General features: G+C 40.8%; 1 protein-coding gene across 4 annotated transcripts in view; it reads left to right on the top strand.

Moving 5' to 3' along the window:
- Positions 1–2,957: 2,957 nt before the first annotated feature.
- The window catches only part of Adgb (androglobin), a 129,321-nt gene continuing 114,553 nt past the window's right edge, over positions 2,958–17,725 (top strand). For 3 of the 4 annotated variants that reach the window (XM_021175285.1, XM_021175286.1, XM_021175284.1), the window contains exon 1: positions 2,958–3,093. In XM_021175285.1, coding sequence (XP_021030944.1) covers positions 2,978–3,093 — 116 coding nt within the window. In that variant the 5' untranslated portion in view covers positions 2,958–2,977. Of the gene's footprint in view, positions 3,094–5,670; positions 5,745–17,725 lie in introns of those variants that run through there. The other variant, XM_029482309.1, reaches the window with a different exon arrangement.

Raw genomic sequence — 17,725 nt, 5'->3', positions numbered from 1 at the left:
GCTCCTTTCTCTGTGATAACTCCAGCCTTGTCAAGTTGACACAAAACTGGCCAGTACACAGGGTATCTATTCAAACAACACAAGATCTATTAGGAGAAAATAATTTTTTATATTATTCTTGTTTGGAATCAGGATCACAACTAAATAGGCTTGACTGTCTTTGAACTTTTTTTACAGTCCAAGCTGTCTTCATACGCACAGAAAACCATCTTTCCTAAAGCCTGGGGTTAAAGACATACATTTCTGTGCTTAGCTAGGGACTAATACCATATTTTCCAGTTCCCTTATTTAAATGAATCTATATTCAGAATTTCATTTCAAGCATAACTAGTGCTAAAACTAAAGTGTATTGACTAATAAACATTTTGTGGTAGGGTCACATGGTTTTCACACATACAAAACCCAAATCACCCATTGCAAATGTGGAGGCTAAGCATTAGGAAAAATGACTGAATTAAAATCGTGATTTATAAAAAATATTTTTAAACATCCTCAGTTTATTCAATTTAAGGATAGGCATGTAGCTCTCTGGAATTCATTTAGTATGCCCAATGCTTTGGGTTCTCTTGATTTTTGGTGCAACAACACAACAACAAAGTAATAATAAAAACAGAGTACAAACTCCTTTTAATTGAAAGAGGAAGGGAGTTGGTTGCCTATGAACCTGCTCTGTGAAGCAAAATTATATTGTAGTTCCATTTTCTCAGCTCTTGAGTGCTTTAGATTTCAAATAAGTTCCTTTGCCTTTGGACAGTTTGCTTTTCCTCTCTATAAACTGAGTGAGTTCATGAAGGTTCCTGGATGTGTGCCATGCCTAAGCAAGTGCTGATTAGTCATGAGAACCAATCAATACGCATTCAGGGTTTTGGAAGTTCCAAATGAGTATATTGAAAAGATAAGATAATCTCTGCTTTGAGTGATCCTGTAGTTCCTTTAGTAAGAAAAGCTGATACGTAAATAAGGATAAAACAAAATAAAACAAAACAGAACAAAAACCAGAATACCATGGGTTTACACCTAGCTTTCTGGAACCACATAAACTATATGGCTTTACATTATAAACTATAAAGCTTGTTGTAATAAAGAAAAAAAAAGTGAGGGTGAGATAGGTGATTCCTCATTTCAGCAGGTCCTCAGAGGCCTGCTCTGTTTCTGTTGATAGAAGGAAGTGCACCTTTCTAACCACTTCCCTATGAGGTTGGGCTACCACTGCTCCAAGTCAAATCTCTCTTTCCTCTAAAATCTAACTGGGGCAGTAACTACATGCTTCATAATAATAATTACATTACTACTGCTATTATTATTATTAGAACAGCAATAACAACAACAGTAACAGCAGTAGCAATAGTAATAACACTCTCTTTTTTTCCCCAGTCTGATGTCTGATGAAAAGCAAATTTGAAATCCCCTAAATGGAAACCCAAGGCAACTACCTAGATGATGCAATCTGACCAGTGGGTAACCTGAGGGAGTGATGAGTATGGCCTGCTATGTTCTGCTACCCATCACCTGTGCCATTTCCCCTCTTCAATGCATTTTCGTTACCCGTGGGGTAATATTATCACCCTCCTGAGTGGTTGTGACATGTCAAGTACATTTGTGGTATTATTCTTCCTTATTTTTATTTATTTATTCACTTTACTTCCTGCGTGAACCCCCAGTCCCACCCTCACATTCCCCTTCTTCCTAGTACTGCTTTCCCTACTTATCACAGAAGGGAAGATCCCCATGTGTACCAACCCACTCTGGCACATCAAGTCACAGCAGGACTAAGCAAATCCTCTTCCACTGAGGCTGGTCAAGGCAGGCCAGCTAGCAGAAGGGGATTCAAAGGCAGGGAACAGAATCAGAGACAGCCCCTGTTCCAGTTGCTAGGGGATCCACATGAAGACCAAGCTGTGGATCTGCTACAAATGCATAGGCCTAGATCCAGCCTGTGAATGTTCTTTGGTTGATGGTTCAGTATCTGTGAGCCCCTGTGGGTTAAAATAGTGTCCTGTCTCTGGCCCACCACAGGGATAGGGCTGCTCATGGAGGCAGACATGGGAAGTTTAACTGCACACATTCCATGCAGCTGCCTAATGGAAGTTGGGCTATAAGAAGCTGCAGGACTCTGCGCAGGTGGTGGGGAGGTACAGTCTTAGGTACTGGTGGACCTGCTGGAATTAGCTTGGGATCTCTGGGCCACACAGAGGCCAGGGATGGCAGGTTCTAGCTCTTAGACACTGCAGACACCCCTCGATGTCACAGAAGAGCTGAGAATGGAGTAGGGGACCACGGGGTTGCTTCTGGCTCAGGGCAGAAGGGAAAAGGACAGGAGGAGATCTACAGATGGTTCCTAAGGAGAGCAGAATGTCCTAGGCTTGCACAGAGTGTCCTTGGCTTAGTGGAAACTGTGGCTGAGCAGGCAGAGAGGCCTCCTGTGTGAGATTAGGCACCACTCTTTAGAGGAAGACCTGTCCCATTGCTCCAGCAAGGTGGATCCTGATGAGAAGAGACAGTCCGTGGTTTTAAGGCATTTATTGTCATGGTGGAGAGTTGTGATGAGTGAAACCGTACCCCACTTTCTCAATGCAGGCTTGAGGTTAAATACCTTTTGCTAGGAGGATTGTCTTGGAAGGGGAGCTAAGAGGGTAGTAGAGGCAGAGACAAGGAGAGAGAGAGGGAGAGAGTAGAGGCCAGCCATGGTCATGTGGAGAGAGGGGAGAAGGGAATGCAGAGAGAGGGGGAGCAAGGGGGTAAAAGAGATATGCAAGAGTAAGAGAGAGACGAGGGGGCAAGCAGCCCCTTTTATAGAAAGCCAGGCCTACCTAGCTGTTGCTAGGTAACTGTGGGGAGGAGCAAACCGGGCTGTAGCCAGGTTACCATGGGGGTAGAATCCAGACCAAATACCAGAGGCTTGGGGCATTGTCCTACGTGACTGCCACAGAATAATGGAGAGCTGAGGCCTCCTGTCAGGAGCCTGGTGTCAAGAAACATGGCAGGCAAGCGCCTTTCATCCCTTGCAGGAACTGCTGGGACTCTGGGGTTTAAACCCAGCTCAACCAGAAAACAGGCTGCTTTTCCAGGTCCCACAAGCCCCTATGGGTCCAGGTTAGTTGACTCTGCATCTTCTTGTCTTTGATCTCTAAGACTCCCTCAATCCTATCCTCCACTCATCCACAAGACTCCCCTCTCCGGAACTCCTCCTAGTGTTTGACTATGAGTCTCTGCATCTGTTTCCATCAGCTGCTGGATAAAGTCTCTTAGGAGACAGTAATGCTAGGCTCCTGTCTATAAGCCTAGCAGAGTATCATATATCTTGTCAGCATTTGGCTCTCTTGCATGGGATGGTCTCAAGTTGGGCCAGTCATTGGTTGCCCATTCCTTCAATCTCTGCTCTGTCTTTATTCCTGAACAGCTTGTAGGCAGGATAAATTTTGGGTCGAAGGTTTTGTGGATGGGTTGGTGTCCCCCTCCCTCTACTGGAAGTCCCACCAGGATACAGGAAGCGGACACTTCAGTCTCCACATCCCTTTTCTTCCCTATTTTACTAATAAAGAAAATGGAAGTTAGATATCTGGCCTATGAACATTCAATGAACAAGAGCCAGCATTTACATTCAGGGTTATCTCTAAAGGATCCAGCACCCTTTCCCAAACATGGCATGTAGCAAACACACAGCAAGTCACAGCTGGTATTTTAACTATTATTCCAAAATTACTTCTATCATAACTATAAACATATGAATTTACTTTAAAGGCAGAGCTATAAGGCCATGTCTCTTTTCGTGCCCTAGGACATATGTCATTGTAAGGTTTAGAGATATACACACGCTGCTTATGTGGCTTGCTCAATGATTTAACCCCATAATGAAGACAGGTTGTATCTTTACACACTCCATTCTCCATAGATTACTTACAGAAGGAGGGACACCAGGCTAGGCATTTCCCAAAACAGCATACTTCTTAAAATTGTTTAGTGATTCCCCTCATTTTGTTCTTGTATATTCTCTGTATTTTGACTCTTAACAATAGATGTTTAGGACACAGTTTCTGAGTGAAATTGTGATATTCCTGGCTTAAAGCAGTTCTCCTTACTTAATCCTTATCCACACTGCATCAGTATGTGGTGTTGTGATTTCCTGCAAGACACTTTGCTCCTCTTGGTCTGAGGTCCTTTATACGTAAAATATGTTTGTCCTGATTTGTTTGGCATGTTATTGTTTTGATTTGCAGAACTTTTCTTCTCTCGGGGCCTCCGCATTTGCAGCCCTGGGCAAGCCTGTCAAGGATACCCCTGGCTCAGAATTAAATGTACTCTTCTGTGTGGTTAGTTCCTAAAGCTGTGCCATGTTTACACATGGGTCATTTATATCAAGTTATGGTAATATACCTTATTACTTCATTAAACGATATTGCTAATATTGCTAATATTGCTTTTTCCTCATTTACTCTATATTCATTTAGAAGAATTCTATGAAAATTCTAGAAGTCGGCTCACAAAGGGGGGGCCTTCCGTTCTCTGTAGATCCAGTTTAAAGGAAGGATTTGGGGGGAGGGTGCTTTTGTAGTCATAAATTTAACACTTCCAGCTTTGAATTGATTTTATATATAAAATATGAAGTAGTTATGTGGTTGTTTGTATGTATGTAACTCTAAATAATATTAAGATTATAATCCTCTGGCAGCCTGATTCTGCAGAATGGTGAAAGTTGGGCAGTCATTTGTCAAGGTTTAAAGATTTAATTTTAAGAAGTGGCTTTTCAACTGGATGATAGACTTCTCATGTTCTTATTCTCAAGAACAGAATTATTTTACTCAAGGATGCTTACTACTTCCATGATTATGAGAAAGGTCACCTATATGTTCCAAACTTCAGGACCATAGGTCAAATTTGACTTGAAGTTACAATGGGCTGAAAACAATAATTTGTTTTGTTTTTGTGAATGGTGGTTTTCCAGTTCAAGCATTTCTTAGTTGAGCAGGTGATCCACAGGTTCGTATTTAGCAGATTGGCCATACTCATTCGTTTCATCTGTTTGCTCCCAAAGGGTGCATAAAGAGTTTTGCATGTTGTGCTGAACACTTTATATCCATTTTATCCTCAGAGTAGATAAAACCATCGCCTGCTAACAAATGGGCAAAGAAGGCTCGAAGAGAATCAGCCCCAAGTCAAGATAACTGCACAGAGGGCCTGAGATCTATGGTAGATCTTGGCTTTACTAAGATCCCCCACTGTCCAGCGTTTTTTTTTTTTTTTTTAGTTGTTTGTTTGTTTGTTTATTTTAGGCCTTTGGCAAACACAGTAGTATTAATGAAGGAACTCCTATGTTCGGCTAAGAGAACACCCGAGGTGTGACAATGATAATGTCTGTATTCTGTTAGTTGAAACGCGGAGAGAGTCTGTGTCTAAAGTTCAGAGCCGCAGATCCAGGCATAACAAGCTGGAGTGTCCGCAGTCATATAAGCCTGTCAACGCTTGCCCCCATCACAGCTCCTTTCCAGACACCAACTCTAAAGCTGAGTCTTCACTCGGAGCCGGCCCTCCAGCCAGCTGGCCTGGGAGGAGCCTTCCGGTTGTCAGAACTCGCTGCCAGTCTCCTGGCAACAGCAGACGCTGGAAGTCTCGTGGGCCTTGGGGCGCGCTCTCAGCCGGCCCTGCTGGAGGCTGCTAGAGTGGGCCGCAGGCATGGCTTCTAAACAAGCTAAAAGGAAAGAAGTGCATCGGATCAATTCCGCTCATGGATCAGATAAATCTAAAGAGTAAGGGACCTTTATCATGTAGTGCCTTCCCCTCCCCTGACCCCAGGCCTGTCCCACCCAGAGCTGAACCTCCTCCCAGATTTGCCTGGCTTGTGTCTGTCCTCCCTTAAGGGGGAACCTGTCTTAAAGATGCCTTTTCTTTATCTACCTCAATCTAGAGCCACTTCCGTTCCAGAAAAGCTGCTTTCCTGCTCTGTAAATTCCCATTTGTGAACTCACGTAGACAGAATGGTAATAGTCGGTAAAAATACTTAATGGACTAAATTAATAAATAACAGCGATTGACAGATTTTACCAGGCTTGAAAAAAAATTTAAGCCTCTTCCCCAAGTAATAATAATGGATAAAGCTAATCAACATTAAAGGCTCAAACCTATTTAGGAGCTTGGTGGGATGTCCTGAACCCTAAATCCTTAAAGCAATCAGTTTTCATCAGTGTTTGAATGGTATATGGGTGTCAGGATCCTGTGATAGTCTCAGGTCACACTGGCAAGATGCTGGATCTTCCTTTGCCAGGACTGCTGATTTCTTTTGGAAGAGTTGATGTATTTTAGATATCTTTCCTTCTTTATAGTTATAATCTGAATTGAATTCTGCTGATACAAATGTATGTTTGATTTATAAAAACAGAAAAAATGGTACTTCCACAATATAATATTTTACAGGTAAATTTTGTGACCATTGATTACATATTAAGTACCAGATCTTATTTTGACATAGCAATAAAAGAGAGCATGTCAAGTGGATGGCAAATCAAGTCCTTCCTCTGCAGTTTCACCAAAGAAACAGGAGGCTGGCTCACCAGCACAGAACCAAGCGTCACACACTCCCAAAGCACTAGGGATCAAAGCCCAGCTAGATTCTGGTGCCATTGTCTTTCATAATACCGTGGGAGAAATTTAGAGAATCTGACATCATTTACCACTCCTGAAGTTACAGAGCCAACAGAATCAATCAGCTCTCCCATGATCCAGGAAAAGGGAATAAGAGAACAAATTTTCAGATTTTTGAAAGCAGCCATCCAGCTAGAGCCATCATACCTAGTACCTTTGACCCTAAAATGATGCATCAGTCTGCAGACAGGGGCCACGTCCGGCTTTTGCATACTGGGGTCACGGATACCTGATAGGCTCTTAATGTGTGCTTGGTAAGTAAGCTCTTAGTTTGGTTCCTTACCTTGGTTTTCAGTTCTTTGGGACTCGATTAAAGGCCATTTCTCCCTCCATTCCCAACTTGATTTTCTATTGGCATCTTTTATTGTTGCATTCCATGTTGCAACTGACCCATCTATGGTAAAATCCCCTAGTAGGTATGACTGAGTGGTCAGTCTTATACCCCATTAATATTTGTATTGTAGGCACTCCTACTCTCTCAACCCATATGAAATCTTTCTAGGGCTCACCCTAGCCCCATTTATGAAGTTGAACAAATGTGTGGGTTTCAAATGTTGCATTTTTCTTTTTGCGGGTCGTGAAAATATGATTGATTTCGCCCCAACACTCCCTGCGTTGTTTTTCTTTCTTATTCATTGGATTTTTTGTTAACTCCAAAAATAAGTGTGGGGACATTGGTATAGTAAAATATTTAAAATCTTAATGTAATTGACTTTTTGGTTACCATTTAACATAATGAATATTAGCATAATTTCAGTGCCTTAGCCAATTCTAAGCAGTCTAGGAGAATAAAATGCCCGGAACTGCAGTTACCAGCACTTGTTTCTCACAGCAGAGAGTGATGGAACAGCAAAGGGGATGTTCCCTCTGGCCTCTGCATGTAAACTGTGGTCACGTGTACAGCACTCCCCACCCAAGCCATTAGAATTGTTATTGTACACTTTGAGATGCTGAAATACTTGGCACTTGAAGGGTGATTCAGAGTGGGGTACATTTTAATATTAGTAGCAACAAAATTTTCTACCTCCAATAACATATTCAGATCATAATTTTGAGCACTATAAGAAATTTATTCAAGTAACAAGAAATGTGCCACCTTCTAGATTTGTAATGATGATAACATGTAGTTATCAAACCTTTCTCAAATTGAGGGACACATGACTCATCTCCATGCTAATCTTATCTTTATGACCACAGCATATATCTTTACTGTATAGAACTTTCAGAAAAGGCCAAGGTATCTGACCATATGAAATGTGAAAAGCAGGATTATTTAAAATTTTAAATTTCAATGATATTATGAAAGCAATATAAAATAGAATAGTTTCCTTTCTGGGCATTAAATTGAGTTCTTGGTTGTCTGAAAAAGAGAGAGAGAAACCCAGAGAAAGCTGATTTCATGCAGCAGTAGTTGGTAAGTGCTACATTTCCTCTGCTTAGAGATATCAGGAAAGCCCCGCCCAATACTGAGAGTAAGATGAATGTCAGAATTCAATGTATTTCCTTCCTCACCATGCACACAAGGCAGAAGCCAGAGATGCAGAGATGGAGGGTCAGAGGAAGGACTACAGGGGCTTTGGGATTTCCTAGTTGACCTTTGTAGAGCTCAACAACAAGGAACACCTAACAAATTTAAAAAGCTAGCTTCACTGATAGAAACCTGCTCGGCACAGTCAGCTATTGGATGGATCACAGAGCTCCCAATGGAGGAGCTAGAGAAAATAACCAAGGAGCTAAAGGGATCTGCAACCCTATAGGTGCAACAACATTATGAACTAACCAGTACCCCGGAGCTCTTGACTCTAGCTGCATATGTATCAAAAGATGGCCTAGTCGGCCATCACTGGGAAGAGAGGCCCATTGGACTTGCAAACTTTATATGCCCCAGTACAGGGGAACGCCAGGGCCAAAAAGTGGGAGTGGGTGGGGGGGGGAGGGTATGGGGGACTTTTGGGATAGCATTGGAAATGTAAATGAGGAAAATACCTAATTTTTAAAAAAAAGGAAAAAAAAAAAAAGAAAGAAACCTGCTCGGAGGAAGTCCTAATTCTTCATGATATTTGGAACTACTAAATGAGCATGTCTCACAGCCACGTCATTGGAAAGCCACAAAAGATAAGGAATTTCGGGACATGCGAATTTCCATCAAAGGAGTTATGATGTAGGTTGGATAGGGAAACAATTCATAAAGGAAGCCACTAGAAAATCTATGGTAATGCTTTAATTCCCCTGGGGACTTGTTGGACAGCAAAGAAGTCATGTGTCAGCATAAGGTTAGATTAGCAAAGTCATGAGACTCCTAGATTGAGGCTGTGTGTGTTAAGAGCGGAAGTTACTTTTCACTGGCGTCTTTCATAATTTCCCTCAACAGTCACTCCTTAGACAGCTAGTGTTGGGGCTGGGAATGTTTGGGGCACAAGAGATCATCTAGACTGCTTGTGCAGAGAGGTCTGTGGGTCTTGATGCAGGTACTAGCTCATGAAGCAGCTGTTTGAATGTAGCAGAATGGGATGGATAGGCTAAAAGAGTTCAAACTGTAAATGAGTGTGGGAAACACAGACTTTAGATATCTGACAGATCCACAGAACTTCATGCTGCACTTCAAACAGAGGTAGAATGAAAAGGGCAGACATTTGAGCTTGTGGAATGCCTCTTTCTGCCAACTCCTGCTGAGTATGAAGAACACAGTGTGGCAGAGCAGATCTGAAAGTAACTGGGAAAATCGACATGAGCTGTTCAGATAGGGTGTTGCCTGGAAAGGGAAGAGTTAACAAGTGGTTGGTCTAGTATAATGCACTGTTTATTCTGTATTTTCAAGGCCTGGCACAGTGTGTAGTAATAAATGCATGTGTAATTTAACTGAGTTGAAGTAGAAACAAGCCTGGTGACTGGGTCATAAAACCCTCTGAATCAATATGAGAGGCAGAGGGCAGCCTCATCTCAGGACACAAGAATCCCTGCCCCTGGGTAACACTTAGCAGAGACCACGGCATTATGTAAGTGTCCGTTGCATATTTTAAAATACAAAGCAAATAGCTCTGCCCAGTGAAGCTAGGCCTGCCTTTCGACTGTAATGGGCTCTGTATTTAGTTCTCCTCCTTTGGTCTTCACTCTGAAGACTTATGTATTAATTCACTCACGTTGATGTGGTTTAAGAGTTATATGCAGCAGGGGCTTGATTTGTTGTTGAAGTCAATCTTTTATCTATCTATCTATCTATCTATCTATCTATCTATCTATCTATCTATTTTAAGTTTAGTGTGCTATGTGTATGTGTGTGCACAGATGTCCTTGTGGCACTATGTACATGCGAAGGTTGGAGGACAACTTTGGGTGTCTGTGTTCAACCTCACCTTTTTTGTGAGAGTCTTTTGTTTAACACTACACTGGGGAGCAGCTGGCTCATGAGATGCCAAGGGCTCCCTTGCATCTATATCTTATTGTACCCTCTCTGGAATTACAGGAGGGCACTCCCTCTGGCTTTATATGGGTAGGAGGGATTCAAACTCAGGTCCTGTTCCTTACACAGCAAGCACTGTACCCATTGAGCCATCTCCCCAGCTCAGAGTTAACCAAATTTTGACATGTTTCATTTTAAGCAGGAAATAGATTTTTAAAAAGTGACTAGATAAAAAGATTTAAAAGTAGATGCTCATAGATGCTTCTCCTCCTAAAGCATGATCAAGTTTATGCTCTCATACTGTGGATTCCTTCATAAGGCTTCCAGCGGAGCAAATCATGGCTTCATCAAGAGCATAACTGTAAAAACATCCCACTAACTTTCAGATTATTTGACATTTGTAGGCCTGAAATATTTAAATGAAGGAATTAATTGAAATGGTCTGTATCCTTAGTCTGCCATGTAATATAAGGTAAAATGATTTAAGACCATAGCCAAGCAGATTAAAATAAACCTTTGGATACCTTGGAAGGATATCTTATTTTGCTTATTCTCACTCCCTCTACCCCAACTGCCCCAGCAAATCCACATGATGAAGAAGCACCCAAGCAGGTGCTTTGAAAATTTTGTTGAGAATATTTCATCTTAGTCTCCTGGGGCTGTCGGTATCCCTTCTCAGGGTACGTTCAAGCTAATTTCAGAATCTGAGGCCATAGCCATCCTAATTTGTATGGTTAAATTAATACATGGTGCATTTTAAACTAAATGAATATTGGACGTTATTTTAATGATATCATAATGAATACTGCAGTCCAAAAATTTAGCAATTATTTTTATCCTGTTCATTTGAGCGAATAAATATCTGAGCCTCACACATTACTCTGTTCATTTCCTAAGATCAGTGTGTTTTTCTGCTTCCATTTCCTCAGCCTTTTGTCTGCATCCTAGGGCACCAGCTCTTACTGATAGCCTCTTTGTAGATCAAGAGGCAAGGGTCAACCCAGGACTGTCTGTTGAACATGGGTGTAAGTGGAATTATGGCAAAGGACCACTGTATTGGGTTGTGGGATGTGTGCAGGGGAACGATATCCTGGGGCTAGTGGGGAGCATGTGTCTCAGCCAGTTAGGAACAGCAGAAGCTCAAGGTCGTCACTATCTCGTGGGTGCAGAGGCAAAAGAAGAGAAAATAGAAAGAACTATGAAATGGTTTAGGCAAGTCTCTGGCCCAGTTATGAACTAGAAAGGTAGTTCATAAACTTAGCTAGGTGATGTTAAGATAAAGACAAAGTAAAAAGCTTAAACTGGCAACAGAGCCTTTTCTGCAAACTATTGCAATGAAAACTGTAGACAGACTGAGTAGCAGTTTGTGTGGACATAGGGCTGGGGAAAATATGGGCCTCGTTTGTAACTTATACAAAGAACAAGTTTATGGGGGAAATAGTTGAAGTTGTTATTCATGGACTTAGTTTGAGCCTGTGCGTGTAAGTGCCTTTCAGTACTGTGGGCTTGTTTCAGTCCTGAATTTGGGGCAAAGAACACTATCTAGGGATTTTATATCCTGTTATGATTGTTCTTAATAAATATGAGCATTGCTGTGGAAGTGACAGATGGTAATGATTGAAGTAGCCAATGCACTTGATGTGTGGCCAGAGCAGCAGCAGCCTGCCTTTCAAATCCCTTTTCATCTCTAAGGGTTTGGAGATGGAGGGCACATGGAAGCTTATTGATTGAAACTAAGGTTCTTGGAAAGAAGCCCTACCTACATTAGACACTGTCAATGTTGATTGACAAGTCAGAACTTTAGTGACTGTGGAGAGGGTGGAATTTTGCAGAGAGTGAGCCAAGTTGTCTGGGGCTATCTTAACCTTCTTAATATCTATTCATTGTTCATATCTGTCTCATCTAACATCCTTGTGACTACCATGTGAGACATTTTAACCACTAGCTTCTACCAACTCAAAATCTAAGAATGCTGTCTGAAAGCATTTGAGGCATTAGAGCCAAGATTTCCCCACTTTACTGTAATTTGTTGCCCTGATGTACTCACAGACATATTTGTCATCTAAACTTGTGTTATTAGGCTATGATCATTCACATTTGGCTCCAGAATAAACATCTCTTAGCCATAGTGAGGTAAGAGCTGTTTTTGGTTTAGTTTGAGTTTTGTTGTTGTTGTTTGTTTGTTTTTGTTTTGAAATTGTCATTGAAGATCTCCTTCTGGATTCTCTGTGGTTTCATAGACCTTGTGATCTTCATCAAAAGAATTCAGATAAGGGATTGGAGAAATGGCTTGGAAGTTAAGAGCATTGCCTTCTCAGAGGACTAGGGTTCAATTCCCATCACCCACATGGCAGCTTACAACCATTTATAACTCCAGTCCCAAGGCACCATACTGCTTTAAGTGGCCTCCATAGATCCATGTGTTTGAATGCTTATCCCATAAAGAGTGGCACTATGAGGAGGTGGGGCCTTGTTGGAGGAAGTGTGTCACTGTGGGCTTGACCTTTGAGGTTTCCTATGCTCAAGCTATACCCAATGTGGCAGTCAGACTCCTGCTTCTGCCTGAGGATTAAGAAGTAGAACTCTAGGCTTCTCAGCACCATGTCTGCCTGCACACTACCATGTTTCCCAACATGATGATAATGGACAATACCTCTCAAACTGTAAGTCTGATCCAAGTTAAATGTTTCCCTTTATAAGAATTGAGTCTGTTTTCTTCAAGTATGAGGAAGACAGTTACAACTGCCTCCAGAGTCTCATAGAGCAGTGCTCTGCACCCCTACCCCATCCATCTTCATGGAACTTGCAAACAAGATCTACAAGCGGAGAAAGTGACCTCGGAATTGCAGAGGCTGGGAGGGAGGGATCTCAATAAATTATTGTTCAACAACAACAACAACAACAAAGAATTGATGTTGGCATGTTGTCTCTCCACAGCAATAAAACACTAAGACAGAAGGTGGTACCAGGAGTGGGATATTGCTGTGCTAGGCCTGACTGCTATTATTTGTAGGAATATGGACTTTAGGACTTTGTGTTAGAAAAGTAGTTGGATGCTTTAAGTAGGGTTTAATGGGTCATCATAGTAGGAATATGGAAGGCAGTGGTGCTGAGGGTGATTTGAACTGTAGAGCCTAGCTTAAGAGGTTTCAAAGGAGATTTTCAGTATGTGGCCTAGAAACTGTACTTATGATATTTTGTTGAAGAATGTGGCTGTTTTTTTCCCTTGTCTATAATTTTTTTCTGAGGCTAAAGTTTTGGATTACTTTCAATAGCAAAGAAGATTTTGAAACAACCTAGTGTGGACTATGTCAGGTAGTTATTAATGGCCATGCTTATAAAGATCTATAATGAAAAGGAGCAAACTGAGCAAGGAAAGTCACAAAACAAAAGGAGGTACCAGGAATAATGGAGCTAAATCTTCTGTTCAAGGAAATACACAGACTAAAGAAAAACTGGATGCTAAGAGGAATAAAGGGAGTAGTGAACTCAGGGCAAGACCCTACCCAGCTAAGCTTTCAACAGTCAACAAAATACAGAAAAGTTTGGCTCCAGTCACATACAGGTATAGTGGTACATACCTTTAATCCGAGCATTCAGGAGACAGAGGCATACAGATCTCTGGGTTCAGCCTCATCTACAAAGCAAGTTTCAGGACAGGCAAGCTTAGGCAGTGAAGGAAACCATTCAAAAAAACAGAAAGCTGGTAAAGATGTAATTGAACAAGGGGCCATGGTCCAGCCTTAGCCAGCAGCAGAACTTGGCAGCTTTGGCCAGAGGTTTCTGGCTTTGGAGTCAAGGATGAAGGAATGGGGTATGGATTCTTCCTGTTTGACTAAGGAATGGTTTGAGTTCGACCTTCACTTTCCTCCCGTTTAACCATCTAAAACAATAGCCAACAATAAAGTGTAACTCCATTAATATCTCTGCACATGCATTCTCCTGCAGTTATACTTGTACAAGTAGACAAATTAACTGGATGTGTCCTATTTCAAAGGAAATCTCTCCAATGTGGGGGTCATCTGTCCCCTCTCCAATCTGTGCACTACCTCCTTTACCCATTTAATGGATGCTATTGTCATCTTCCTGTCAGTCATTGTGGACTCCCACTGTCCTTTCTCCAGAGTGTCCAGTAGCTTTCCTCCCCCTTCTTTGGTTCCGCTCTTCAGCTTTATTTCCTTCTCTTCCCATCACATTGTAGTTGAGTTCCTTGTCAGCCCCAAGTAAAATCACTAAGAAAATAACCTAATCCTTTTGCTGTTAATCATGGAGTTTTTTATCCAGTTTCTGTCATATGTAGTACTGTGAGTAAACTATTATCCATGCTGTATGTCAGGTAGGATGTCTCTGATTTAAAAATTAGGTAGAACGATGGAAAGAAGAGAGGGAAGGTAAGAAAGGAAAAGCGATAAAGGAGGGTAGAGAGGAGAGGAAGAAGGTGAAGGTGGAGAGAGGGATAGAGTAGGGAGGAAATAAGAGATGTCACTGCAGGTGACATATGCTTCCTTTGAGTCTCTGCATCAACCCAAACCCAACACATCAGTTCATGTTTATGCCAGTCTTAACAATAGTCATATGAAATATTTTAAATTGTGGACTGACATTATCATATGTAAAAACAATTATGACCTTGTCTCAATTACGAATCGGGCAAGGTATTTAATTTACTTGCTCTGGACCCACCACAGAGCAGTCAGTGTTCAGCAGTACATAGATATAAGTGAAACATGGTTTAGGTGAGAGTTTTCCTTAACTGGACTGAAATGATAGACTTTCCTAAAATGGTTTCTTCTCAGATACACCTGTTATTTTGCCTCACATTAATGATTCTGCATACTCAGTTTCTTTCTTCCTATAGTACACTTTGCAATTCATTCTCCACTAACACAGATCCATCCTTTGTGTTTCCTCTGTTTCATGTCTCATGTCTCAGAGAATCTTTAATCTCTTCTCACGTACATCCATACTCGTAGGTACTCTCTGCCAAGGTCTATGGCTACTTTGCTTCTACAGAGAAACACAAGAATAATTCTATCCCTCAGAATTCCTTTTGTTATCTGCTCTAATTTTTTACATAATTTAATTATATCTTTTGAAACACACAAAGCTATTACTATTACTATTGTGTGTTTGTAGGACATATTTTAAAAATCTTTGCTAACATGTTATATAATTTACTTACTTTTGTCATTTGAGGCCTGCCCTTATGTTTACTTCTCATTTTTCTGAAGTAATTCCTTCAGGGTTCTTGTCTGCTTTATAAAAAAAAAATTGTCATAATAGAGTCAATGTTACCATGTTTGTATCTCATTTAAGATGAACATTTTTATCTTTTGTATATGAGTTTGGTTGGATATTGACTTTAGACCTGGCAAATAGATTTACCTCCATTCTGAAGTTCCCACTTTATTCCTCTCTGGTACCGACTGTTACTATGAATTTGAGATAGTTCTTCATTTTAGGTAATTTTGGCTTTCTGTTATGTAAATAGAAATATACTATGTTTTCATTTCATACACTAGTATGTAGGCTCAGATTACCACCTGCCTACCTCCTATCCATCTTTTAAAAAATGGCTAAGCTTCGATCTGAAAACACATCTTTTGTAAATTTTACATATTTCTTAAGTCATCTGTAACATGCTAATGACCTTATCCCCATTTCCACATTCTAACAATTTTATCATTCTGGAAGCCCTAGTCTGTCTGTGTAACATTTTAAAGTCTATTCACATCTCTACTCCACACTTTCTGTTTCTTTCTTCCTAAGTAAATACCAGCTTTTAAACATCTTCTTTCTGACACCCCCTCCACACACACATAGCAATATATTATCTATTCTTTATGTTATTTTATAATAATTAACTTCTTAAATTTTTTCTACTGAATTTTTAAAAAAGGTCTTTGTTCACATCTGAATTTCTGTTTAATGCCTTTCCAGTCTCACTCCTGACTAGAAATGTCCCTTTCACCCTTTTTGAGAAATCTAATTGCACTAATTTTAAAGGCTTTTAGAATTATTACTTTTCTCTTCTTTTGGGCTTAACCCTCTCTTTTTGAGACACTGACTGCTCCTGAATATATGCCTTTTGCTCTGTAGTTTCTGTTCATCTCTTGTAGCTATTCTGGGGTCTGACACTTAACTCCTGCCATCCTGTTGCTATTATTTTTTGGGTTGATGAGGTCCCTAAGCCACTGCTGAAACCAGTTGATCTACACTCCTGAGAAGACACCTAATTAGTTGACAAATGGCTGCTTTTGGGAGTTACCTAAAGACGGTTCCTCTTCTCTTGGGCCCTAGTCTCTCTCCAGAAACTCAAAACTTAGCTACAAGCAAGCTACAACATAGCCAGTGGACCAGCAGAGGCCCCTAGCACTTGGTTCCAACATAAAAACATTTACTATGTTTTAAAGTTTTGGCCACAACTCCCCCCTCCTCTCAAATCTTACTGCTAGAATCTTGAGTTTTCTGCCATATGGGAAATACCTTCCCTGGTGTTATATTCAGAGTGGAAGTCAGTCTCTGTTCAAGGCGCCCAGCCTGCTATACCATAAGCTACAGAGAGTGCAGTACCAGCCTTAGTTCAAGGCTAAGGGCTTATGAGTGGCTCTGACATTTGTTCCTTATTGACACCTCCTCCTCATGACATTTCTGGGATAGCTAGACTTTCAGTTCTTCAAGCTGCACTTTTTACCATTTGAATCTGCTTTCCAGTGAGTATTTATGCATGGAACTGTTTGGTCCTACAACTTACTACAGATGCTTTCTGTAATCAGTGTACTTATTGTCATCAACCACTGAGCACCGCTTCCTCGTGCTTGCTCTCCTCTCCAGCAGCATCTTTCCTGGCTTAGCTTTTCTTCTATGGGAGCCAGCTTTTCACTCAGCTATCTGAAATGTTACCTCCCTCCAAACACTGTTGGGATTTTGTTGTTATTATTGTTACTTGCATTGTTTATTTGGTTGGGGTTTTTTATATTCCATTTTAACCATTTGAAATATCCAGATTTTATGTTACAAATCTACTCCCTTAACTTGTAATAAGTTTTTTTTTAAATGTTTCCATCAAATGTGTTCCATTCAAATTCTATATTTGAAAACTTGATACAGCCTGTGCTTTTAATGATATGCTGTCATCTACTAGTATTTGGGTGCATTGCTAGATAAATTAACTATGTACAACTCTTAGGTTTTGCTATTGCTGGTTTGAATTTTCCAAAACTTGGCAGCATGTATTTTCTATTATTCCAAATTCCCAAATCTTCCTTTATCGTACAGCGGTTAAGAGTATGTGGTCCTCTTGCAGGGGACCAGGATTCTAGTCTTAGTACTTACATGGGAGCTCATAACCAAATATATATAATTCCAGTTCCAGGAGATCCAATACCCCCTTCTGATTTCCACAGTCATCAGGCATGTGGTACATATACATTCATTCTGGCAAAACAGTTATGCACATAAAAAATTTAAAAATATAAATCACAATTAAAAATTACCTTGTTCTTAGAATCACTGATACCAGGCACAAGCCACTTTCTGTACTGAAAAGGATCTCAGTTATGCTAGAGCTTTTGCAAGCCAACTTGCAAGTCACACACACCGTGCTGATGTCTACTCGACCTTGGGCTCCACTTGACCATTGTTCCCAAGGACTGGATTGACTGTCTTAAGTGGAATCTTTTAAAGTAA

Source organism: Mus caroli, chromosome 10 (assembly GCF_900094665.2).
Source record: "Mus caroli chromosome 10, CAROLI_EIJ_v1.1, whole genome shotgun sequence".
NCBI classification, from domain to species: Eukaryota; Metazoa; Chordata; class Mammalia; order Rodentia; family Muridae; genus Mus; species Mus caroli.
The sequence above is the reverse complement of the archived record's forward strand: the minus strand, read 5'-3'. Positions and strand labels throughout refer to the sequence as shown.